General features: G+C 37.9%; 1 protein-coding gene across 4 annotated transcripts in view; it reads right to left on the bottom strand.

Moving 5' to 3' along the window:
• Nucleotides 1-5239: 5239 nt before the first annotated feature.
• USP32 (ubiquitin specific peptidase 32) overlaps nt 5240-27190 on the bottom strand; it is a 71167-nt gene continuing 49216 nt past the window's right edge. For 3 of the 4 annotated variants that reach the window (XM_051635403.1, XM_051635407.1, XM_051635405.1), the window contains 20 exons: nt 26944-27084; nt 24644-24803; nt 22279-22433; nt 20629-20710; nt 19219-19293; nt 18349-18487; nt 17964-18069; nt 17138-17311; nt 16492-16666; nt 15760-15911; nt 14918-15029; nt 14154-14365; nt 13037-13221; nt 12373-12459; nt 11164-11284; nt 10290-10481; nt 9410-9701; nt 8620-9053; nt 8172-8264; nt 5240-7618 (listed from right to left, as the gene is read on the bottom strand). In XM_051635403.1, coding sequence (XP_051491363.1) covers nt 7445-7618; nt 8172-8264; nt 8620-9053; nt 9410-9701; nt 10290-10481; nt 11164-11284; nt 12373-12459; nt 13037-13221; nt 14154-14365; nt 14918-15029; nt 15760-15911; nt 16492-16666; nt 17138-17311; nt 17964-18069; nt 18349-18487; nt 19219-19293; nt 20629-20710; nt 22279-22433; nt 24644-24803; nt 26944-27084 — 3261 coding nt within the window. In that variant the 3' untranslated portion in view covers nt 5240-7444. The remainder of the gene's footprint in view (nt 7619-8171; nt 8265-8619; nt 9054-9409; nt 9702-10289; nt 10482-11163; nt 11285-12372; nt 12460-13036; nt 13222-14153; nt 14366-14917; nt 15030-15759; nt 15912-16491; nt 16667-17137; nt 17312-17963; nt 18070-18348; nt 18488-19218; nt 19294-20628; nt 20711-22278; nt 22434-24643; nt 24804-26943; nt 27085-27190) is intronic. The other variant, XM_051635404.1, reaches the window with a different exon arrangement.

Below are 27190 nucleotides of genomic sequence, written 5' to 3'. Positions count from 1 at the left end.
AGGATCAGTAAGTCAGGTAACAGGGGCAGGAGATGCAGCTGCCTTGGCTCTGCTTTTACACATTTACATTGACCAGAGACACCAATGGCTGAAACCAGCCAGGAATGGCTTTGATGGGAGCCTACATGGTGGTAATGAGGCTGGAAATAGGCAGTAGGATAGCAGCTTCACCTCTGTCCAAATGAAGTATTAAGAGATCTGTCTGCAAGGATTCTAAATAAAAATGAAAGTTATTTTACCTCATTCCATTTTCTATGCTAACAATTATCAGAGGGCCTGCTGGACGGGCATAACAAATTGATGTTATTTTTGTACTTACTTATCCTTCTTTAGTCTTAAAATGAGTATCCATGCATTCTTTTGTTGTTTCTATGCTTCTTACAGGTTTGAATGAACACAGGAAGGCAGCTTGGGTTGGTTTTAGCCCCGATGCCTGTTTTGGGGGCATCCCCACCACACAAGAAATAAATGCTCCCAGCATAAAGCACAACAGTTAACTGTAATTTAGCAAATTAGTGGATATTTTCCTTGTGATTTTCAGTCTTGAAGTAACTTTTAAGACATCTAAATAAAAGACTAAACTTGATTTTCCAGTATCTTTCAACTGTGCCTTTAGATGAGCAATTAATTGAGTATACAACACGTTCTAGAGATATCCTGATGTCCTGCTCAGTTGCTTACCCAGAAAAAATGACTAAAATTGCAACAAGCAGGAAAAATTAAAGTCTGTTTCAATGATAAACATTATTTAATCCCCAAGTAACAAGCAACCTGAGTTTGTCTATATGAAAAAAATAGCCAGGATGTAACCCCTCTGTTTCAGATTTTGTGAGCAACCACCAATGAGAGCAGCATTTCTAGAATCTACACATTCTGTAGCATCTCAGAAAATTTAGATTTACATTAATTCCAGGAGCATCCTTAGTATAATTTCTAGTTTGTGGCTGGTTTTGCTAAAGGGACCTTATAAAACGTTGCTTTTAATTTTCACAAACAGGAAATCTTTTACACGTGAACAAGGAAGTTGGAGGCTTGTCCCAAACAAAAGGCACAATCTTCCAAGCTTCTGTCAGGTTTTTATTTTCCTGAATCGATAAATCAGCAAGCATGGATGACTGCATTTTACTAACTTCTTGCTTCAGATTACTGGACCTAAGGGAAAAACTGTAACAAAAGCTGCAATTAATTCATTCTCTGATTCTCTGAGCCTTGGGCCAGCCCATGAGCTTTCTCAGGAGACTTTAATGGCCTCGATCTACAGATAATGGATAAAACTATGATTTAAAGAAAAGCAGTGAGTGGCACCATCTCTGTGCTGACCACAGGGAGTGCAGGGAACAGGAGGATACACTCCAGCCATAGCCAGCAACTCCAGAACAGATGCAAACAAAAGGATGACGAAGAAAAATACTTTTGGAGTTGGGCTTTTAAGATTTAAGGGGAATTGACAGTGGTCAACTTCTGGTAGCAAGGCAGTTGCAGGAGCTGGTGCATCTGTGCTTCCCCTCATGCTGGGGGAAATAAAGAGCATTTTGCATCAGAATGCAATTTCCCTGCTGTGCCTTTCCCCCTCCCTCCAAGGAGAAAGACCAAAACCCATGTTTGATGGACTCAAAGTTTAAAGGAAGGCTACCTAACTACCTTCAAGTGTAGGCCAGGTATTTTTAGCACTTCAGACACACATACAGGAACGTGGGAGAAATGCAGCACTGCTCATCTCACTCATCCAGCACTGCTCATCTCACAATTGCTCCTATCTGACAAAATGGCTCTGCTAATTTCAGAGAATCCTCATCTGAGACTTGTACAGTTTTGATCTGGGAAGTAAAAGGCATTCAACAGCAGAAAATGGCTGCAGTTTGTTTACAGGGATATGATCCCTTCATCTATTTAATGGCCCTTGGTAGTTCTGAATCAATAGAAGCTTTACTACTGTAAACAGGAAGTATGAACATCTTTGGTAATTAGAATTTTTAATTTTTTTCAGTTGCACTTTCAGTACCTAAAATTGTTAAAAGAAGAAATTAATGATAGGAACAACTACAGGTCATACTCCTTGATTTAAATTAAAATTTTAATCTTGAAAACGCACAAATTACTCAACACTGTGGAGTTCTCATGCTTGGGAAGAACAACCACTGTGAGTGTCTTGAAAATTTATTACTAGGCAGTAAAGATGACTGCACTGAGCAAGAGTCATCATTTAATGATGCACAAATGCTCCAATGGCAGCTGATTATTATAGCAAGAGATTGCTTCATTTCCAGAGCCACTAGCTTCTCTGGCATCATCCTTAGTGATAGTGGTGCGTGCTAATCCCTGGTTAAATATCCATTTAGTATCTTCAAGGGCCATAAAATAGGAACAATAGTTCATTTCCAGCTAAACATCACCACACTGTTTTTGGAAACATTCAAAAAACAAACAACCCTAAGTGATATGTGGCTCCTGATAGACCAGCTTACTGTGGACTTTGGTTCAGTTGCCAACTCAACCAGATTTACTTCCTTTTTGGAAAAAAGCATGATACTAATTGCAGTAAGTCTCTCATAGTCAGTGTCTGCTCAGAGGAAATGTCTCAACACTATATACAATCAAGAAGAAAATACGTGAGCAAACACTCATAGATGTGGAAGTGGCAGCAGGAACAGATCAGTACACTGAGACTGTACATCAAGTACCTCAGGTTCTTGTTCCAAAGGCACTGCTTCTGAGACCAAAACCTTCATGTACATGAAGAATCATTTCACTTACTGTTGAAACTGATTGTTTCCTAAGAATAGGTGTCATTAACAGCAGTACTGAACAAGGAATTCAGCTGAGAAAACATGAAACTTACCTTTTGTAAACAATAGAAGAGTTTCAGATGGAAATACAATTCAGGTGCAACTAGTCTTCTTACCAGGGCCACTGGTGTACACTGTTTCCTTTCTTGTCAGAAATTCCATGAACCAACAACTGGATTCACTTTCTGAAGTTTTGTTTTACTTCAAAGTTGCAATCCATTTGCATCTGCCCATATCCAAGCAACAGCACCATCAATTTTAATCTCTTACTTCTGTATGTTTCTCTCAGAATTTTAACTCTTCAGTGACATCTTTCACTTGGTCATCTTAGAAATCTTTCACCTTTGACTTTCCATTTTGATAGCATAAAGTCTTGCATTAACTACAACCAAGCAGTAGGATACATATAAAATGCCCTGGCACACATCAGTATCAACAAACGCGCATCCTCTAGAAGAAACGTAATATTCAACTTTGAGTAAAAGGCCCAAATATTTTCTCAAGTATTATCTTTCTTCCTTTCCAAATCTCAGTTTTAATGTGTGGCACATGCAGGGAGTGCTTCCTCTGGCAGCAACATACCAAATGTGCCACATCCCCAGCAGAATTTACCTTGCTAAACTTGGTTTCTATCCTGTGCAAAATTTTCCCAAGGACTTTTTTTGGTTAGCATTTACCTCACACTTCATGAATCCAAATAACTGCATCTTCCTAAAAAGCCATTCTTAGTCTCTGTTTTCATAACATTCCATCTTATTTCTGCAGGTAGTACCAGAAAGTGGGATTCAGGATGGCTTCAGGTTTTTCTCCCTGCTTAATGAAATGCCTTGGAAAAGAAAGGAATCTAGTGGTACATTTGACATGACTTGTAAAAAAACCAATAAAATGTAACTGAACACATCACCCTCTGGATTGACCACAGCCACAGTACAGGAACATAATACGTGAACCCAGGCATACTTTCAGCACTTAGAATGGAGCTGATGACCTCTTTTTTTCCAGCCCAAGTTAAGTGGTGATTTTACAGACTTAACAGGTTGCAAAACAACATGAGAGGAAATGATGACTGCCCGTGCTACAGCGCGTGACTCTTCCTTTAGCTACAGGAAAGAATTTCCTTTGCTGGCAACTGTGGCAGTTTCATTCTCCAGCTCTGCACACTGCTATCTGGAGATGACCAAGCAGCTGCACTAAAGCAGCAGACACATTATTCCTTGGCCTGTTGTTACAAGCTATATTTTTTTTTGTTAACTTGCATCTTTTTCTTTTGCTTCTGTGTCTTTTGTATGAATCCTACGTTGAGGGTGTGGATTTTATCTCACAAAACCCTGATATTCTGCTTGACCTAAAATGCCTATTGATCAATTATACAAGGACAATTACATGCTTACAAGCAGAACTATTGAAGTGTCATTTACTTCAGATTTTATTCTAATATGAAAAATTTTAACTTCAGAAACTTCTACCCTGGTGAAGCAAACCCCTGTGCTAATAAGGACTATGCAGAAGATGCCCACTGCAGATCCACTTTGTTGCATTTTCTGATTTTAACAGGTTAAAAGTAAGGTGTTTTTTTTTCATGAGAGCACATTATGAAATGTGAATTTGGGTTCCTGGGGCAGAGTGAAAGAGGGAGGCAGCACTGTAGCTGAATGGCTGCCAGCACCCCTGCACAGCCCCAGCTCCAGCTAAAAGCATAAATTCACACACCACCAAAACACTGTCTCATAACTTCCTACCAACCCTCCCATGATGGAAACCACTCCATGATTTTCTTATAATCCCATTCTTTCTGGAACATTTTGAAGCAAAACCTTTTTTAATCTACTTTTCTGCTAAGCTCAAAAGGACCCTCATTTACCACAGCATGAGAACATGGAATAAAATTATTACAGCTCAAATTTTAATTGTCCAAGTACACACTAAAAAATTAAGCAATTCAATATTTCAAAAGACTTTTTTTTTCTTACGTTAATAACCTGCAGAAGGATTCTCAAGGGCAGGTAAGCAGAAATCCCATGTGCAGCCACTGCGCTTCTAAGTCATCACTGATCTCACTTCAGATCTATCAAAATTATACCACAGAAAAATGTGAGAAATGCTGAATTAATGTGGTTCAGTGCACTAGTTCTTCAGACTTACTTGTAAGAAGGAAAGGTCTCACTCTCACGTATACAGGCACACACTTTAAATAAGGTAAAATGGACTAATTCTAAAAAAAAGAACAGAACGTCCAAAAAAGAAAAACTAAAATAACTAAAAAATAAAACTTAAGTGAGCTGAAATATTTTGGTACTTCAGTCTAAGTGCTCTGCTGGACAAGCTGCAAGGAATTGCCGTCTGATTTCTCACACATTCCAATCTTACGGGTTGACAAATCCATTTAAGCTTAATGAAAACAGTACAGAAACTTAAAGCAGGAAAATAGCTATTAAAAATTATCTGACAAGAAATGACACTTGATCTGCATCCACAGTATTTAATTTGTTTGAATAATATAGTTACAGATAAACAGGTTCACTCCATATACAATTACCGATACCTTTTTTAATACAGCTCATATTCCAGTACATCAACACTATTTTATTTACAAGGTATTTATGTACATTAACATCTTTCTAAAGTCAGTGCATTGTCAATAAGTTTTATACAATAATTTACAATGTGAATGTAGTTAATAGTTAACTTAATAAATTTACTACTAATTCATGAATTTATTTAATTTAAAAAAATTAATTACAACCAACGTAACAAACACAGAAGATCAAATAACATTAGTAGATTGTGCTACCTGCTTAAATAAAACATTTTAAAGTAAATCAGTTGAAAATCTTTCACTTTTCATGGAGTTTGCGTAGGGAGGGAGGAGTAGACAAATGGGAATTGAAAATGCTTCTAACCTAGAAATTCACAAGCCATGTTTGCTTTTCTTCAGTCTCAATGTTTAGACCAATTTAAAGATAAAAGACCATATAGGATAGGAAGCAACACTTCACAAGTAAGACAATACTTATTTTGGAACCAAGCTGCTGTCCTCAAGAGGCACGACCTCCAACAAAGGCAGGGAGGGTTTTGCCTGAGTAAAGACAGCAAGATCAGCTGATGCATTTTCTTAAATGGATCAGATGTTATTGGAAATTATAAAGTTACTAGTATGTTTGGCATTAAAATTAATCCAAACAGTTATTTCGGAGATCAAGGGTCTAAGTATCAATTTTGTTAGTGAAGATACAAAATCTAAAGAATTTGGAAGGTGACATATGACAAAATTAGCAAGTGCCTTAGACTCAGCTGAAGAACGAAAGGCCAAAAGAATGAAACTTTTACCTTCATTCAGATATGCAAACAATTTAACACTGAAAATGTTTATAAAGAAATGCCTGCTCAAAAAATAACAATCTTCTTTTCCAGTCTCTGCTAAGACTCAGTCATGCTCTCCTTCATGCAATAAGCCCACTGACTTGAAAGACATGTTGCAAGGGCAAGGAAAGCAATTCTGGTTTAATTGCAAGTGTACATATAACCTCTTGCAAAAAAGATAATTTTAAAAGGCAACCAAATTTTGAAATAAAGAAACTCCATTAAATCATGAAACCAACAAAAAAACCCCAATCCATCCATGAATGCTATAACAGCTACCTGACAGCACAGCTTCCTATTTGTTTGAAATACACAGTGGATAATTCACAGCCACTCACTCCAGAGTCCTTACAACAACAAAAACAAAGTATGCTTTTGAATTTAATCATACGAAATTTTAAAAGTGCAAATTTAAAAGCAACATCAGTCATGAAACATAAGCTCAAGCACCTTTCCTTCCAAAAGCTGGGAACATTTTGTGCAATGTGCACAGTTTAAGACACCATGCGTGTAATCACAACTACTCTCTTCAACCTGAAGTTTCTTCTTGAGGCATCTCAAAAGTTTGAGACCACGCTCTCCAGGCAGAAAAGCCATTCCTGAAACACGTTGATCCGCACAGCCAACACGTGGAGAAAACACAATTATAATAAACCATTCAAGTGTAGAAAATAATCTCTTCTCAAATTATGATTTGGTTGTGCTCCCAACATACAGAAAGAAAGCAACTGACACACACTAGTGGTGGCAAAACTGGAAACGTCTTTTACTTGATCTTCATTCTTTAAATTTGTGCACTTTTCATTCTCTTGCTTTCCCTGTTTTGCCAATAAAATGCAATAAAACTGCAGGAAAAAGGAGGTAGCAATATCATGTTGTCTGAAGACAACACTACAATTTTTTTTTTCCCCCATTATCTTAAACCTAAAGAGAGCCTTAGGGGTTTGTTGGAACAGTTGGTAAACTCAACACAACTTTTTTAGCTCTTATTTGGACTACTGAATTTAGCTCTTATTTGGTCCTGGTTGGCTTTTCTTAAACCATTTTGTTTAAAGGCCAATGGCAGTCTCAGCCTGATGTCTAACATCAGAAACGTTTAGAGCATGTAGTGAGATAACAGAACAAAACAATACTATCTTTATATTAACTGCTATTTAATTAGGGTTTTCTTTTTGTGCTTTCAGATCACAGGGTACAATAACTACACTTAGGTTATCTGTTTCAGTAACATTTTTGCCAAATGTAAGTTTCAGGATGTTACCCCTCATTCTCAAACCAGTCCCCAGGAGATCACCTGCTTACTGTAAAACACAGTACTTCTTATAATCTGACTCAAAATCTTCATCCATGCTGCTCGTGTCTGCCATCTTTTTGCCATCTATCTTTGGCAGAAATTGTGCATAGTCCACCCCCTGCTGCTCGTAGAAAAGAATGTAGGCAGAGTCAGTGTCGATTTCATCGGGATGCAATTCCTGCAAAATTCCAAAATGGAACAATTGTGTAAGAATTGTGTTCCTGTTCACTGAACTTCAAATACACAGTCACCCTAGAAACAGTACTTTAAACTGGCTGTTTACAACAAGCATCACACTTTCTGTCTCTCTTATTACAGCTATCAGGCTCCATTGCTTACTTGAAAATATGACAGATTTTATAGTCATGAACACAAATACCTAGAGATGTCAGAACTTGATTATTCAGTAATGGAATACAAAACTGCTAGCATCATGAAAAAAATATTCCTAGACTTCTATTTTTAGTAAGTTTTCCATCCTTGTACAATATAAGCATCTTTCTTTAACCACGGTAGCACAGATGTTAACTTGAAAAAGCCCTCATGTACAATTTCAATTAACAATTTTAGTATTTATCCAATGCAATTTTGAGATATTCATAATTTCAAGTAACAGTCTTATGTGGGGGGAGAAGACAGGTCATTCTCCACACAGTTCTCACCAAACGTCAATTTCTTTGGCACTAGGTAACCACAAGGAAAATTAATTACTACAAAAATAGATTATTTACCTTACAGCTACTGTCATTGTAGCAGTACCACTTGTTGTTCGGGTTTTTGGCGTAAGTGACATAATGACCCCCTCCCATAATTCCTGAATGGCACTGAGGAAAATGAAAAAGGAAATAAATTCTGGATCAAAAGATCAGAACTCAGAATTCACAGAATAGATGGTTCACAAATTGATGAGCTTTAAGTGAGTGACAATGGCTTGTGACAATCTCTGCATCTGGAGCTGACTAAGCCTACATACTCAGGCAGAAAAAGCATCATGCACAGACAGATACACCTTTCAGTTGTACTCAGTTTATGGCAAATTTATTTTCCTGCCCGTTATTCTACATTGTTAACCTTCTCAACATAACCTTACTTTTTGTAATGAAAATAACAGAGGAACTGCATTTCATCAAAACAATGCCACGTAAACTTAATTTACTTGTATAAAAAAAGTCAACTTACCGAAATTGCATATAGATTGTAAATAGGGTTAACACATACTTCTTCTCTTTGGTCATCTGTAATATCATCCTCACTGTGGTTATCAATCTGGCCGTTGATACTGCCATTACTATATGCATTCTGCTCACAGATGTATCCGTTGGCTAAGGTCGTCTCGTTGTCCTGAGCACTATACAGTTCACTCTGGCTACCACCCAAAATCTGCCCTCGAGTGAGAGTATCACCTTGATCAGAAGTAAATCTCTGTTCCTGGTCAGTACCATTCTCTTTACTCGCATCCAAATTTTCTTTGCTACTTGACAGTTTGTTTTTACCCAGCTGTGGTAGTCGCAGACGCCCTTTACCCCTTCCTAAAGTCCTTGGGCTATTATTTGGGCTACTGTTTTTGCTTGAAGGACAGCTGGCTCCACTCTTCCTCCCCAAAGATGGAGATGCTAAAACAGAAAACAAGTGGACTAGTAAGATAAGTAAACATACAGTCTAGATTTTATCTTTGTGCACTCACATACCATACACCTACAAACTGCAATTTTACTCTTTTATGCAGGAGCATATTCCTCACTCAATACAGCCACCTACACAAGCTGACAGTGCCAGTATCTGTTGTCACTGACTAACAATTTTCTTTTTTATGGCAAAGCTTCACCAACCATTCCAGGACAACAGAAATAAGCATTGTAGTCCAGTAAGTGAAGTGCTTTGGCTAAAGAGACATGAAAATTTTGTTCCTAATGTAAATTATTTCCCCCAATATCAGCACTGACTGCAATTTTTCCTCATTATTACCTACCTTTGATATTATTCAAGACAGTATTGTTGAGGGAGGATGGACTTCTGTTCAGTGTTTCTCCTTCTCCTGGTGTGTATGTGTTCTGCAGATCTGTTTTCCTAGACTCCCCTTGGGGAGTCCGTGGCTCAGGAAGGCTGTCAACCTGGAGTGATAGCTGCTTTCTTTGAAAATGACAGGGATCCCTTTGTACCAAAAAGGCACTTGGGTCAAAGTTTTCTCTGGGAAATTTAACAATTTTCTGAGACTTTATCCATCTGCCATTTACAAATTGAAATCTTTTCAGGTGAATGATCTAAAGAGAAACACGTCAGAGAAAGTTAAAAGAAGACAATGACATCACAGTGAATAATTTAATTGTTTAAAAATACCTTTTCCTGCAACATGAACAATTTGTCTTATGCTAATTTTAAACAGTAATAATGCTGTAATGTGACAATTTGCATTTTGGGATCAAGCTGGTAAAATGTGGAACTAATATTTTCATGGGGAAATGATGGAAAAGGTCGCTTCCATTCAGTGGTCAGCACTGTGTGTTTTGAATGACCTGCTGAATTTAAGAAGTGACAAATGCAAGTGATTGTACAACGAGACAAAAGATCATGTTACCAGAAAAACTGCCTAAGTGTGAATTCTGTGTCAGAACAGATGACACTGAATGCAAAACACCACCACTAAAGAGATGATACAAAAGGATTTGAGGCTTCTTTTATTTGCCTGCACTACAGAAATGCATGAAGCAAATCAAGTCAATGCCCCTCCTGAGACTGTGAGCAAAAGCAAATAAACTCATTCAGAACAAGGAGACATACCTAGCAATTGAAATTAGTGAGCAATGTACTTGGGTTTTGTTGCTGTAGAGGAAAATTACACAAATTCATACCAAAATAGGGGGAAGTCTCCAAAGATCCAGTTTTTTGGTGGCCAAACAGTGTGTCTTGCATTTGGAACAGTAGTACATCTCATCCTCCCCCAGCTCTTCCTCACTGGTGAAGGCTCTAAGACAACTATCCAGATTGATGGGCTCTGCTTGAGCTCGTCGGCTTTGTTCAACACTTTCATGTTCTTCTACAATCTAAAGTGAGATAAAACTGTATTTGACTTGGAAACCTATACAAATCGCTCAGAGAAAGGCTCTAGTCACAGTATTATACAAATAATTTCACATAATTATTCAGGATTAAAGATAAAATCTAGATAAACTAAGTTTTACCAGAAATTAAATTTCAGTTATGAAGAGGCTTACATAGAAATAATGCACTGTCCTTATTCCTGAGTTCTCCTTACAAAATTATCCATAAAGCACATGTTTACAGATTCAACTCAAGTCTGAACAGCTATTCTAGATTAAATCAGCTATATATAGGCTTACTTTTAAATATGCTTTGTTGACTCAATGAGGAAATAGTTTTACTCACACGCATAACTTTTCATAGTACTGGTGTGCTTAGGAAATGTATCAGATTAACGTATTTTGTAACATATTGTGGAGGCTAGATCAAAAGAAACTCAAAACAGACACAAAATGCACTGTTGTGGTTACTTAAAAGCTTCCCTTCCACATCATGGTGACATAAGAGGTCTCACATTAAGACATCGATTTATCCAGAAGGTACTATTCAATGATTACTGCCTTCAGTTTAACAGAAAACAGACAAAAGTGGCACCAGTTGCAAAAAACCCCACCAAAACCTGGTGAAACAGGTTGTGTTTCAGAGCTATTAACAAAGAGCAAGGGATTTGCACTGAAATTTTACCCGTTCCTGCGAGGTCTGGTAGCGCAGGTGCAGCGCGGTGGGATCCCAGTCCACAGCAATGTACGCGTTCCCAACACAAGCTCTGTCTTCTGAGCACTCAATTTTACAGCCCCGGCAAAATCTAAATCCAAATGTTAGAGGTGATAAGTAAACTGCCCAATAACCAAGCTTCACATTCAGAAAAAACATCACAAAAAACTTATTTCCTGTGAGAGTGACAGAGCACTGGAACAGGCTGCCCAGAGAGGTTGTGGAGTCTCCTTCTCTGGAGACATTCAGAACCCGCCTGGACACGTTCCTGTGTGATGTGCTCTGGGTGACCCTGCTCTGGCAGGGGGGTTGGACTGGATGATTTTTCAAGGTCCCTTCCAACCCCCACCATTCTATGATTCCTTCACACTCCAGTTCTGCTCCCTATTTTGTAACACATGCACTCCCAAAGATTCAGGCCTCATCTTCAGTGTAAAAGAGATATAATTTTATAGAACAATGATCAGTGTCAGTTTGCTATTTTACTAAAAACTTCAATAGAAGCAGCTTTAATTGAAGCAGCTGGGTGAGATCAACTATCTACCTGTGTATAATGCTGACCAAGTCTACCTACAACACCAGAAAGCTACAATGGTTTGTTTCTCCACAAGTACTTTACAACATGATGGCTACTATACTTTATCTAGAGACTTTTTTCTAAAATGAGTATTTGGTCTGAATACCTTCCAGCAAGAGTCTGAAACTTTCCTTAGCATGTCTTTGTTTCGGGAAAACCCCAAGCATGCTTCTAGGGTCATTTTCTTACTGTCTATTTGAGTCTTTGCTCTTCAAATGGCACATGGGCTAGCCAGGGTAAATGATTCACATCTAAAATTTGGGTTTGTTTCAAACTCCCACAAATCATCCAAATATCTACATATGTGCTGCATATATACACACATGCACACAGGATACTGTAAAGGGTTAAGAGGTTTTTGATACTGTCATGTCTGTTTCCTAATTTAATGTTTTTGTGTCAGCAGAGCTTGCAGCTCTGCAAGTCATAAAAGCTATTCTACAGTGAAAGTCTGCCACCTGAGGGTTTTTGGTTAAATTAGATGCCAGGTTCTTATTGTTTGATGTTACCTCTGAAGTCTGAAATGCACCAAGAACACATTACCATAAATTACATTTCTGCTGGAGTGATTCCATTCCTTAAATCTAAAAAGGATAATTTACCTGTACCATGGACACCAAGCACAAGAATTCCCATCCTTCTGAACTACCCGTAGGGTGAATGGATACTGATATCCCATGCTATCATCACTGAAACAAAAGAGAACAACATGAAACATGAGCACTCATTCAGACTTCACTATGTTTGCTATGTTTACTCAAAAAAAACTTCAAAAAAAAAATCCCCCTCAAAATTACAATTTTGATTAGATTAAGCTATTAAACAAGATCTATCTTTACATCATCTAAATTTGTCAGATATGAGTTATTAATCCCTGGATGAAAACAAATTAACCCATTTGTGTAAAGCCAATCCCTAAATGCAGCTAGAAGATATACCACATTTAGGTGTATTAAAAAGGATTAAGTGTTATTTTTATTTAGTCATTATTAAATTGCAGGACTCTCAAATGATTTCTTCCAAAAGTAATTGACTAAATGAAATCTGCAGGCAGAGAGCATTTGGGGTAAAAGCACACACAATTGTTCCTAACATTGCTGACATTTGAAGCTTAATTTTACATGAAAAGGCATATGTTCATCCAACAGAGGCATGATGAGAAGTCACAACTGATAAAGATGAAGAATGATTGTATTTTTCAATCTTCTCAGCAAGTCTGTGCCACTGTATTATCTAATTAAAGCCCAAGACAGATGTCAAACTCACCAGTCCTGAGCATGGTTACTGGCTTCCTGAGGGGGAAGAGGGCTGGCAAGCCTGGAAACCTGGATCCACACTGCATCATACAGGTCTTTTTTCCGTGTGTGAACTGTGCAAGGAACAATGAGTGGCATTCCAAAGAGACTGGGACGATTCTTCTGAGATGAAAGAAAATATAATTCTGTCCGCATCTGCATATGTGAAATAAAAGAATGACTCAGGTGTGAACACACATCAAATCATGTTACCATAATTACTGGGGTGCTGACCTTGTTACTTATTTCAGGCTTTGGCATATAAAATAGACCATCCATTCTATCAAAAGTATTCAATTTCAGACTTCTTTTCCAACATTAAATACTGTAAATTTTGATCACTGACTTGAAATTGCCTGAAAACTTTTTGCATTTTATGATACTATGGCTATGTTAGTAGTCCACATTTTCTTTTGAGAATCCAGCTCAATAGTTAGCTGCCACTCATTGAGAGAATAAAGCAAAAAAGCCTCATACAAACATGCAGGAAGGAAGGAAGTTTAATGGCCTCCTGGCCCACGTCTCAAAACACTGACAGACTCTAAGGTCTGGACACAGCACACACAGAACATGTGGTTATTTCAGGTGTTCAGTCACCCAGCTTTGATATTTAAGAGTTTAACTTAACTACAGAAGCTTTTACAAAGAGTAGCTCACACTAACAGAACGACCCAGGAATGTACTATGTATCTTCACTCTGTTTCTGTGTAAGAAATAAGGCTTTTCCACATAACGGGAAAGAAAAGCATTTCTACTAGCTCTTTAATTACAGTTTTTTTCTGCTCAAAGATCTGGAACATTTAATCAGGGTGTTAGTGAATGCCCAGCTATGCATCTCAGCATTAAAGAACTGGGAAGCATGCCCACACTAAGGAAAGAAAAATACACCAGCATTAGACACGACAATTTAAATTTACAAGAGCTGTGTTCCTGTAGAACTTGGCACTCCCTTATGAGGGAAATGTAACCATGCCCCCTCTTCTTCAGGAATAAGGATAAATTTATCACACGACATTCAAAAATCCTCTCTGACTTTCTCTCTAAGTGTCTTATGTGAACAATTAGTAACAACTGCAAAACCTACTAACCATTTTTCTGTGGACTGCAATTATATACCCTGTGCAGGGGCTGTCGGAAAGCAAGGGCACGTGACCGTTGGGAGTGCAGTTGGCAAGGTTACGTTCTGTTCCACATGGCACTACAGTATTTGGCATCCCATTTGGAATTAGGGTTGGTTTAGGAAGGTTCCCATTCATCATTATGTTGGGTGTTCCATTAGCTGATGGCCCAGTTGAGACACCTGTAGAGAGACAAAGATGTTCTCAATTATCTCCAGTAACCACAACTGATCACAAGATTTTTATCCTTTTCATTCTGTTCAATAAATTTAATGAAATATCTCCTGCTCTTCTTAAGACCAACATCTTACCTTTTATTTCCCTCAACTTTGCAAAATCAGACCATGCAAGAGCAAAGAGTAACAGAGGTGTTTACAACCGATATATGAAGCCACAAAAACTAAAACTAAAACCAAACACCATGATTCCAATTTTTTCTGTGTTCTGCTTTAGAGCCAATCCAAAAGTAATAAAATATTTTGCTGGTTTCTTGCCTCTTTAGTCATCTTCAGACTGCTATTCTACACATGATCTTAAAAAGGATTATGGGCCATGTCAATAGATACTGAGACAGCTCACAGCTTCCTTGTGGATCAGAACTTGAACTTACTGTCTTTTCTTTAATCCTCACTGTTTACTTGTTACTAAGATGTACCATTTTCTCCTGAATTTCTCCAGGATCTAAGCACTGTGCATTTAAAACTATCAAGAAAATAAATGTGTTTTTCTTTTACCTGTCTGCACAGGACTTGATACTGATGTAGGAGATCCTGGAATTGGTATTTCAAATGCACACAAAAACCCACTGACTGATAACCGGACCTTCTGGTTGTCTTGAGGAAAGTTCTTAAGTAAAAAAGAGAGAATTAGTCAGACAAATACTTCTATCTATGACTCAAACTTGTTCTGTTCTCTTGAAAACAGTTTATCTATCAGCTCATCTCTCCCCTCCCATATGCTCTCTTATAACTTTCTAGAGGGTAAAAAAGGGAGCCAACAAGCTCCCCTTTGCAGAGCTCTGTGGCCAGACCAAACAGATTCATTAAATAGTTCTCTGAACAAACAACACCAGTTTCAAGCCGTTTTAATCCTATTCAATGACAGCAAAAAAAAATTGTACATCTATACACACATATATACACCCTGTACAGAACTAAGTTAGGCATCACTTATGCTTCCAACCTTCTGATAGTTTTTAAAACTCATCAGTGCACTCTGCCTTGAGATTTATTACCTCAAGATAATTTTATCCTTTCTTTTCCCTAAAAATATCATTAGTAATCAATTCAATTAAACTTCAAGCTTCTACATCACTATTAATTTTGTTTACAAGTGGTTTATTTTCATTTAGTTTACTTTGATTTAAAATCTATTAAAAGCAAGCCAAGTTATGGTTTAAGAATGAAAGAAAAGTTCATCTAGAGGTATAACTAAGCTGACTTTGTAATCACACATGTAGTTAAATTATTACACAGTTCCTGTAAGCAAAGCTTAATGTCAAAAAGAATGAAGTATGATGTATACAAACAGCAAACACAAAGTATGTTGCAGTAATGATTATTTTTTTTCTTCTTACCTTTATATTGGAGCTATGCACTTCTGCAAGTAGAATCTGTTCTGGTTTTAGCCCACAGAGTTCACTCAACTGTTTTTTCAAACCTGTATACTTTTCATCCATGTTCAATCTCAGACCATATCGAACAGGTGTAGTACCATCTAATTTAATTACTTTAAAAGGGAAAAGAAACACTCTGGTCAGCAAACCAGGAAAGTTTTAATGAGAATAATACATTATAGCTACTCACTTATTATAAAGCATTTATTTCCCCATTTTAAGACATGATTATTTTTTTCTTTTCATCTTTTCTTTTGCCTCTTTCCCAACAATTCATCAGCATTTCACATGTTAGGAAGGTTGTGGAAGCCCCTGCCCTGGAGGTGTTTAAGGCCATGTTGGATGAGGCTTGTGCAGTCTGGTCTAGTGGGAGGTGTCCCTACTCATAGCAGGGAGGTTGGAACCTGATGATCTTTAAGGTCCCTTCCAACCTTAAACATTCTATGATTCTATGTTTCTGCATTAAGTCCTTTAGTCAAGACTGAAAATGGGTCGCCCATGCTCCATTTTTAAAGGTTTTATTTTAGTTTAACTGTATTCCAGTTTAAATTATTGTACTCATATTAAAATGGTTATATTATTTTTAATCATAAGTGCTAACATGAAATTTGGACATTTTGCAGCTGTTCTACAGATACAATTTTTATTTTAGCAAGGACAAGCTTATATAGGGAGTTAAACACTACTGCTCACCTGTAATTTCTAGGTGCATGTAGCTATCCATTGGCAAAGGCAAGGATAAAAAATTAAAAGGGTCAAATCTAACACTTATATGTCCACAAGTTTTACATTTTACTTGTGACTTCAGCTGCCCATGAAATAAATCTACAACAATGGATCTGTTTCTTCTCAGATGGTTTTCCCAGGCCTAAAACAAAGTACAAAAACACAATACCAAGTTAGAAAGTGAAGACTACTTGCTTGAACTGCAGGAAGAAAGATACACTGGAAAACCTCCCAAGATTCATTGGCCTATTAAAGTAGAATTATTTCCATCTAAGTTACCAATTTCTATTAAATAGGAAGTATTTGGTATCATTTAAATTATTCTGAAACAATCCTCAAGTATCTTGAAAAACTTTGGTGCGTGCTATTTGAGGAGTCATTCAAAATGATTGTGAAGTATCATCTTTACAACTTTATTATAATACTTAGAATTAATTTTCACTTCACAGGTGAAACTGACTCCTTAAATCAGAGACCTAAAGTTGCAAAGGACAACACAGTCCTGAAAGAGTATTGCCACAGACAGATTCATGAACAACTTAGCAGCTTAGCACTGTTGAAAAAAACATCCCAGCAAACAAATAAACCCCAAACCAAAAACTTTAATCCATACCTCTGCTGCTACTTCCCAGTCTGGTCGACCATCACTGTCTTTCAATTCAACATATGGCTTATCATGAACTCTGTTCAAATCCTCATGAAGACCATCCAGAAGAAAAGCCAGCAGCTCCTGTGAGTCTTGCTGTTGAAAGCCATTAAACCTTGGAGCATATTTTGCTATTGTCCACTATAAAAAAAGCCATAAGGTTATTTAACATCATGTAACAGAAGTCGTAACAATAAATCAAAATTTTCTAGACAAGACAAGCTGTCAAGGAGCATATATTAAATTGCTAAGAGTTGAATGTAAGCCCCTCAGCTTTCAGAATAGAAGAGCATTTACAGGCAAATTCATAATCTTTATTCCCAACAAGAGCCATAACAGCCACATCTTATACCACAACCTCTGATTCGTATCAGGTAACTCCTCTGACCTTTCAGCCACTGAACCATGATTATATTCCACAGAAAGCTGCTCAAGCCCAGAGCAACATGACAGATGCACCCTGGCCTCCTCCAGATGCACATCCTGCCTCTGCACAGCCCCTTCCTGAACACCTTCCCCACAGTCCTTACAGGAAGAAAGCAAATTCTGTCACCAGTTCAGAGTGACATACATGATGATGGACTGTCCAGGATGTGGTCATTGGCTTCACAGCCAACTTCTAACATGTCAAATGTATGTCCAGGTTTCCCTCCCGTTGTCTATGAGAGATACTGATTTGAGTCCCAGAACCACTACGATACAGGTAACATCAGGAAAAAATGCATTAAAAGATTCCTGCTATTCAAAGAGATGATTGCTTTCTGCCTTGAAATAACACACATCAGAGGCTCACCCGCAGCTTTAACGGTGCTATGTTCTTCTGAGTTCCACTCCACAGCTCCTGAACCAAATCCCCATAGCACTTGGCCATGTGTCCTTTCATTCCTATTGGATTTGTCCTAGAAATCATAAGGTAATGAATACCACACTATTTTAAACAAAGTTCAAACATGAGGATAAACAAGGAAGTGCAAAGCCTTCTTGCTGAGCTGTTTGAACTCTCTCAGAAACTAGAGGTTATATTCCATGCATCTAACCTAGTATCTGCTGCACAGCTGATGGCTGACAACCCTGAACTTCAAAGGATTTACTCATGCTGTCAACTTCTGAAAGCTGAAACTCATTTTAAAGAAATGTTACAGCATCTAAAATGCCAGTGGTCTCAAATAGAAAATTACCTGTTAAGTTCATAAAGATGTCTTCCTGAGATGAAATACCGTGTTAGAGGTTGTGTATTACTGACACACTGGATACTGGAGTTCATGAAGCATGTGTTACCCAGATTGCTTAATCCAGTAGCACCCTTTTCAGTAGGAACTGAGAAAAAGAAATCATAATTATACCAGTTGTACACATGTGAAAAATTCAGAATAGCATATCAGTAAGGTTAAGAATGTGACCTTTTCACAGTAACCAATTCAATTCAACCCACTCTCAATTACGAGATTACAGCCAGCACAGATGCAACAGAGGACCAGCCTGTTCCAAATAGCTGCTCTGTTTACTCTACTTAACAGATATTAAGGTTTTTTGTTGGATCTGAATCACCACTGACATCAGTAAAATCCATACAAACTACTTTCAGGTGAATAATTACAGCCCAGGAAGGTTGTTGCTGCCCCCTTCCTGGAAGTGTTGAAGGGCAGGCTGGATGGGGCTCTGGGCAACCTGATCTAGTGGAAGGTGTCCCTGCCCATGCAGGGGGGTTAGATCTGGATGATCTTAAAGGTCTTTCCAACCCAAACCATTCTATGATGCTATTTAAATCTCTGGATTAATTTGTTGAAATAATAACTATTCCTTATCTTAAAAAAAAAAAATAATCCAAAATATAAACACAAAACTGAGAACTTGCTATGTACCATTTGCTGCTGCTGCATCTGAACATCTACAAATTTATTTTTCTAAGTTAATAAAACAGAAAGAACAAGCAAAGCAGGCATAAAAGACCTCTTCTAATGTTAAGAGCACTTATATTGTTTCGACATAATATAGCCCCTTGGATTTTTCTTCTCATCATAATTCAATTACTGTGCTGAAGCACTTACCTTTGTGTCTGTCTATTTTACTGCTGTTTGCTATAAAAGACATCTCTTCTGGCCAGCTCATGTCTTTGTTTCGAACTAGAAAGAGATATGGGAGGAGGATTTTTAAAAAGTGTATTACTTACTCCAGAGAGCTTACATAGCTGAAGAGTTTTAATTAACATTTTCCAATATCTGAGATTAGAAATTTGCTTATTTTTAGTTATTATTTTTGTTCGATTTCAATGTTTCCAGTCATTATTGGAAATCATTCCAATACTGGCATCACTCCAACCATGCCAGTAAGATCTTCAGAAAGGAGCCTTGATATTTCTTTCCTGTTGGATAACAATTTTTTTCAGCACTTATTTTAATACTTAATAAGGATCCCCCAGATTTCAACAAATCTGTTCACTTCATGAGTGATCACTCATTTTATTTTTTTTTTCTATGAACCAAGTGTATTTCAAAGGGGGAAAAATTACGTGTTGTTGAAGATAAAGTGAGCTCCATTTCACCTGAGACAGCAAGGTGCTGCCCCTTTCTCTACATATAAATTCCCATTTCTTCTCCTGTGTCTGGTGATTAAGGCAGACACACAATGAACTGCATCAGCCACTCTGCCAATTTCAAATTGATTAAGTATGAGCTGAGCCAAGAGTAAGAAGGACAAGTCCACCTAGCACAGCAATCTGAGCTGTAATATCAAGCTACACTGAGTGAAACTCATACAGAAACAACACAAGACCCAGATTTCTATCTATCCATGGTGATGTAAGGACAACAGATTAAGTATGCACACTTCTCTCGTTAAAAAAGAAGCCAAAAAGGTCAAAACTAGTTGAAAACTCAGCTGATTTGTGCACTCTGATACCTTCAAACAAGGTATTTGTGACTGATAGGACTGCTTAGTGTAGCAGTGCATTGCAGAAGGATGAGATACAAGGACAAGCTGAAAACAGAAAGGCTGAGGTTGTGATGCCTTTTCACTATGATGAGTGCCAGTCAACTTCAAATGTGTCAGGTTCTTTCCAGTAATTAAAATCTTGGAAATGAATCTGACATGGACTGAAACATGCAGTTTTCTTCACCTGTTGCTCTGTAAGAATGTGTTCATGCAAATAACATAACCTGAACTCTTGTAAAACTAGTGTAAGTAAAGTCAGATCACAAAAAGACCTCAGATGTGCCCCACTGCTTTTGTTACATCTCTGGTATTTTAGTTATCGCTGTTGGGGCAGTGGATTATTTGAAGCTTTAGTATTTCTTTCAATACATACTTATATACAGACATCTATTCACACAATCTTTCTTCTTAAAACATTTAAAAAAAAAAAATTGGGCAATTATAGAAATGGGCTCTACACACACATATATATACTCATATAAAAATTTGTTTCTAGTCTGTAAACTAATTATAGTCCCTTTTTATACCTTCTATTACCAAATGCTGCTCATCTTGGATTTTAAGATACTCCAGTCTGTGATCTTCATCATCCAGCAAAGTAAGATAGTTCTGCAGGAGAAAAAATACTTCATATAGTTATTACTTCTAGATTTAAAATTCCCTGAGGATATTTTAAATTAAATTAAAACAGTACTAACAATTTCTTCACAAAAATTAGCATGCCAGTTTCCTACCTATGTTAATTAAGTACAGTAGTTCACTGATCTCCAGAAGAATTTGTTCCATTTTTATTCAATCGACCTAGACAGGCTGGAGACTTGGGCAGGGAAAAACCTGATGAAGTTCACAAGGGCAAGTATAGAGTTTTGCATTTGGGGAAGAAAAATGCCATGTACCAGTACAGGTTGGGGGCTGACCTGCTGGAGAGCAGTGTAGGAGAAAGGGACCTGGGTGGGAGTTCTAGTAGACAGGAGGATGACCATGAGCCAGCAGTATGCCCTTGTGGCTAAGAAGACCAATGGCATCCTGGTGTGCATTAGAAAGGGTGTGGTTAGTAGATCAAGAGAGGTTCTCCTCCCCCTCTATTCTGCATTGGTGAGGCCGCATCTGGAGTATTGTGTCCAGTTCTGGGCCCCTCAGTTCAAGAAGGACAGGCAACTGCTGGAAAGAGTCCAGCGCAGAGCCACAAAGATTATTAAGGGAGTGGAACATCTCCCTTATGAGGAAAGGCTGAGGGAGCTGGGTCTCTTTAGTTTGGAGAAAAGGAGACTGAGGGGTGACCTCATCAATGTTTACAAATACGTAAAGGGTGAGTGTCAAGAAGATGGAGTTAAGCTTTTTTCAGTGATGACCAGTGATAGGACAAGGAGTAATGGATACAAATTGGAGCATAGGAGGTTTAAGGTGAGTATCAGAAAAAAGTTTTTACTGTGAGAGTGACAGAGCACTGGAACAGGCTGCCCAGAGAGGTTGTGGAGTCTCCTTTGCTGGAGACATTCAAAACCTGCCTGGACGCCTTCCTGTGTGATGTGCTCTGGGTGACCCTGCTCTGGCAGGGGGGTTGGGCTGGATGATCTTTCGAGGTCCCTTCCAACCCCTAGGATTCTAGAATTTTTTCATTTTATGTGGTGTTTCTTTAGAATGAGAGAATTACATGCACTTAATGATTTGGAGGAATACATTCCGCTTGCTCATTGTGATTTGTTTACATACACATTTGAAAAAGATGCTGGATGCCTCCTGGCTTCTGTGCCAACACAGGCCTACAGCACCATGTGTGTCAATGAAAGAATATAGTTTTATTTCCATTTAAAACAGTTTCTACAATACTTTGTATCGAGCCTTTTAATAGGTCAGTCAATCACCAATTTTAAAATAAATCACAGGGTAATTAGATGTTTATCAGTCAGACTAGTAGGATAACAAAAGATAAGTCTTCTGGGTCATTAATACTACAGTATAAATTGCACTGCTTGGAGTGCAAAAAAACTCTAGAAACAAAGGGAAAGAGTTTTCCAACCAGGCAGTTAAACTTCAAAGGGAACTGAGGTCCACTATACTTGATCTTTTATTCTTGTGCATGTGGATTCAATAGTTTCTAGAACTGCATAAGGTACACAATATCTAATAGCTGTTGAAAGGCAGGGAGAGAGAGAGAGGAGAGAGACTGACATTACCTCACTGTTGTACAGCCAGAGGCGCATATCCTCTTCTTTTATACGCAGCCTCTGGGAGAGATACTCATGAATCTCTTTAATTGTTTGCATCCGACTGAAGCAGCCAGTGTAGGCCAGCACTCTTTTTAAAGGAGCATTTGGTGAAGGTACATTCCCTGGATTCATAATCACAAGAAAAGGTCCAAAGATCATGCATAAAACACAGGCCAACTGAAATCAGATCGATAACAACTTGCACACTATACACACTGTAAGTAGTTTTTGTGAAAAAGAAGAGCACAGTTCTACTCCTTTGGTTTAGGGATAAAGTAATGAGTTAGACTGAAAGCTTGTTCTTACTAACCCTTTGGGACAACAAATTTGTATCACAAAGCAGATAAATTTACATCCCTTCTTACCAAAAAACCTATTACAAAACTGCTCCCCTCAGATTCTCATAGGAAATAAATATTTTAAAAGAAGTTTTAAAAGACTGGACTACTCTTTTTCTTCTTCAAGACAGAGTATGAGACAATGGTAATTTTCAAAATAAAGGATTTCAGAATTCCATTTTCCTTTTGTGAGAATACTGTAAGTAAAAAATAAGGTAAAAAAAATCAGTCTGATTATTCTTGGAAGTAGCATGACTTTGATTCAGCTCTTATATGGAGATGAATATTGATCTGTGAGGGTGAAATCAGTCCGGCAGTTTCAGAATAAAAGTATTCTTGAGAACTAAATTCCTCAAAACTTATTCTGTGAACATGTCTATGATTTTCACCTGAATTTCTCAACAATCTCATGCTTCCAACACAAATTAATTCCATCAGTTGAGATTGTTGCTCTTTTCTATAATATGAGCTCATCCTTAAATAAAACATTTGCACAAGAGATTAGATGAACTTTACATGCTTTAATTTTTAAGCTTCTTTCATTTAAACTTAGGAAGTTTCTGTAACATATTCATGGCAAGCTTTTATTTTAGAGCCAAATCCTACTGGGCAGCTGCCTTACTTAAGTAACCAGAGAAGGGACATTGTTCTACTTTCACTGTCAAAAGTTTAATATAAAATAAGTAGTACCAAATGAAAAGATGCAATATTACATGCAACTTAACAAGAGAGTAAAACAATATTGGTGGTCATCTTGTAAGTCAGCAAAGCATCAGTTTTGCTTCACTACACCAAGCAAAGTATTTTTTGCATTTTCTGAGATTAGGAATCAGAGGATTAGTTGTAAGATTACAGCAAGAAAGCATATTTAAACACTCAAAAAGATTAATAACTGATTGGACAAATAAATTAGTGCAGAGCAAAATCATTTCAAATCAAGATCAAATTTGGCACATCAAAAGATTCTCTTTATTTGAATTTGGGTATTTTTGGATGTCCAAACAAAGCATTTTTCTGTTTTATAGGTCAAGTTAGGAAAAATGAATTTGGGTAGCAGGCAGTTTCTGTAGCGGAACTTGATCAAGCAGGCAGCCACATGAAGTTTGAGATTCTGTCAAAGCAGTGACAAACTGAGCATCTGCATGAGATTTTTAAACAAAGGCTAACACTAGTAAGGCTAAAGGATTTTGCTTTCAGTGGTCAGGCAAGTCCATTTCTGGCCATATTTTGCTGTGGATGCATATGTAGGCCTGTGTGTATCCAAACACGTGCGTGTGAACATCAGCTATTTCTTCAAACCTTGTGGAGGGCAGGTACACAGCCATGGGTACAGCCTGGCAACTGAAAACAAATCCTGAAACCCTCTTCAGCTGAGATGTGAAGATGCCATCTAAAAATTATTGTCCATTACTTGTACAATCTTTTGGTGAGCATTACCACCATAATTATGGCAGCTATAGCTTAGTTGGATGTTTACACTTTCTACTGATTTGTCTTTCTGAACTGTATTAAATAGTCTTCATTAATTCAAACACTTTCTTAAGAGTATTATATAATTTGAGGCATTAAAGCCTCTCTGTCCAAGTAACTGAGAATCAGCTGGCTGAACAATGATTTAATTTATTATACCTCTGTACTCTCAGATACACACCCACCCCCAAGGCACAGATGCATTATCCTATGGCTACAAAATTACCTACCAACAGGATTAATCAGATCTATCCTTCTTAGCCATTTAGTTGACGCAGTGCTCATTTCTCACTTTCAACTTGCCAGTCTATTTGCAGTAACTATGTCACTTAACCCACTTCACTGCAAATGCCTCTTCCTTCAAGAGAAGATGGGAGGAAAGCCTTGAAATCTTTACCAAATGCTGATTGTGCCTTGCAGTTGATTAGCTGGTGCAGAAGCACAGTGGCAGCAAGATTCTACAGCTGCAGGTCTCGCTTTCTTAGAAACTGCACACTGGTGTTCTTGCTGCATTCTTAAGTTACCTCTAGGTAAATGCTGAGGAAACATTCTCAGGCTCATCATACCCATATTCACCCAGATGTTGGACTGCTGCGTGCGGGTGGCCGGCTGCTGCCTCAGGAAGAGCAAGTAGCGAGGAAATAACTCTAGCTCAGGCACATTTGTTTTGCTGTTTTTGATCACCTAGCAAAGACATTTAAAACACATTTTAGAGAGTGCTGTTCCAAATGTGTAGGAAAATCCCAACAGGAATAGGAAATAATGATTAAAGCAGATGGTTAAAAAAAAACCAAACAACAAACCAACAAACTATGTTTTACTAGTAGGTGAGAAATCCTCCAAACTTCTCATGAGATCCTAGGCAAATATCCACAGGAATAACAATTTACTGATTTCTAAGCACTTTTTGAAGCTTATTAGTTGCAGATTGTCAAAAGCAAACAGCTTATTTAGCAGAGCCTATTTAGCTTCATGTACAACATCATGGAAAGAACATTTTTATAATTCCTGATAAGGATGCCATTTTCTGGAGAGACTAGCACAGAGCCACAAAGATGATTAGTGGAGTAGAACATCTCCTTTAGGAGGCAGGGCTGAGGGAGCTGGGTCTCCTTGGCTTGGAGAAGACTGAGGGGCAACTTCATTAATGTTTACAAGTACGTAAAGGGCTGGTGTCAGGAGGACAGAGCCCAGGTCTTCTCAGTGATGTCCAGTGATCGGACATGGGGCAATGGGTGCAAGCTGGAGCACAGCAGGTTCCACATAAACATGAGGAAAACCTTTTTCACTGTGAGGGTGACAGAGCACTGGAACAGGTTGCCCAGAGAGGCTGTGGAATCTTCTTCTCTGGAGACATTCCAAATGAGCCTGGACACGTTCCTGTGTGATGTGCTCTGCATGATCCTGCTCTGGCAGGGGGGTTGGACTGGGTGATATTTGGAGGTCCCTTCCAACCCCCACCATTCTGTGATGCTGTGATTCTGTAATAGTCCCTCCTGGGGGTGGGAGACTGGGACTGTAGGTGCCTGTATACATGGTTGCAATCAAATGGCTATCAAGAACTGAAGTGTTCTGATAACTGAAGTGTCAAAATATCCCTCAGTTATGGATTGAAAAGCCACCATTTGTACATATATTTTTTTGCAGATAGGATACCCAAACTAAAATTCTCTCATTCTGAATAGAAATCCCTTTCCTAATGACCCTATAGCAAAAATCTCAAGCACAATAGTTTCTGTAGAAAGAGATGTGGCCTTTTCTGGATCATGAAAGGTGTTTGTTTCCATGGAGAACGTGTGGGAGGAGGGTAACAGAAGCCAGTGATTTTTCACTGTAAAGTAATTGCCAGTACTAGGCTAACAGACCAAATCCTCAAAAACCATACAGCTAATTCTCTCCCATTTGTGACACTGAATATGTGTAACAACAACCACCTAATCTCTATTACTACTATCAAAAAATCCCATCACTTCCTTTTATTTAAAGTGCAGCTCCTGTAAGACCAGACACAGAATAAAAAAAAAACACCACACTACATGGACTAAATATATTCAACAGAAATAGAAGAAAGTTTCAAATGAACAGACAACATTACTTCAATTTTTCTTGCTTCTAACATCAGTCTACTTTTTTATAAATTCAGTATTAACAATTCAAGGCTGGCCAGCTTTAGTTCCAAATTATTATGACCTATTAATCATATTGCAATACTACACACAGAGAAACAGATAGCTCAATAAATTGTGAGTAAATTACATTATTCAACAATGTCTATTGGTATGTAATTACTGCATCTCTTTCAGAAATACTGTTGCCATTTTAACTGCAACAACAACAACAAAATCTCATTCTGATAACACACCTTCCACCCACTTCACAAAATTTTAAGAGAGGAGAAATGCATTTTCAAGACTTCAGGTGTCCCAGTTTTAATTTTATTGGTTTTGCAGACTTGTTGAAAATTCATCTTAGCTTTTCAAGTTGAGTGTTTTGATGCCAAGTCTTTAAACCCCAAGTTTACCTTTGTCTGCTTTAGCAATCATGATCAGTTGACCAGCACTTTTCCCCTGTTGCAGCATCTCCAAAGGTTTGTGCTGCAAACCTCCAGATAAATATCTACAACTTTCTATCCATGTCTATTTCTGAGACTGCTTTTTCCCAGCTTGCTCTTCAAGACTTTTTATTTAGACTACTTATTTTGGATGAAGTGAGAGATGAACACAAAAGATTACCTTGTGCATCTGGCAGAAACTCGAACACTTTAGGTTGCTTATATTATTTTGGTAGTTATGGCAAATAAACAGTGTCTATAATCACAACTTACCGGCCTGGGCAAGGACAGATTTGCTCCATACCAATGGTAAAGTGCTCTCCAAACTGGTTCTGGTACCATTACATAGTCCTTTCCTTCAATCAGTTGTGGAGATCGCTTCAATCGTCCCCCCTCCATTGTTAATGATGCAGCCTTCAAACAAAAAGGGGTTTTGTCAAATCTCAAAAACTAGCACATAGCTACAACGATTTTAGTTCAAGAACACAGAACACTGTTCAATTATTAAAAAACATTTTAA

The sequence above is a fragment of the Apus apus genome, chromosome 18, assembly GCF_020740795.1.
Source record: "Apus apus isolate bApuApu2 chromosome 18, bApuApu2.pri.cur, whole genome shotgun sequence".
NCBI lineage: Eukaryota > Metazoa > Chordata > Aves > Apodiformes > Apodidae > Apus > Apus apus.
The sequence above is the reverse complement of the archived record's forward strand: the minus strand, read 5'-3'. Positions and strand labels throughout refer to the sequence as shown.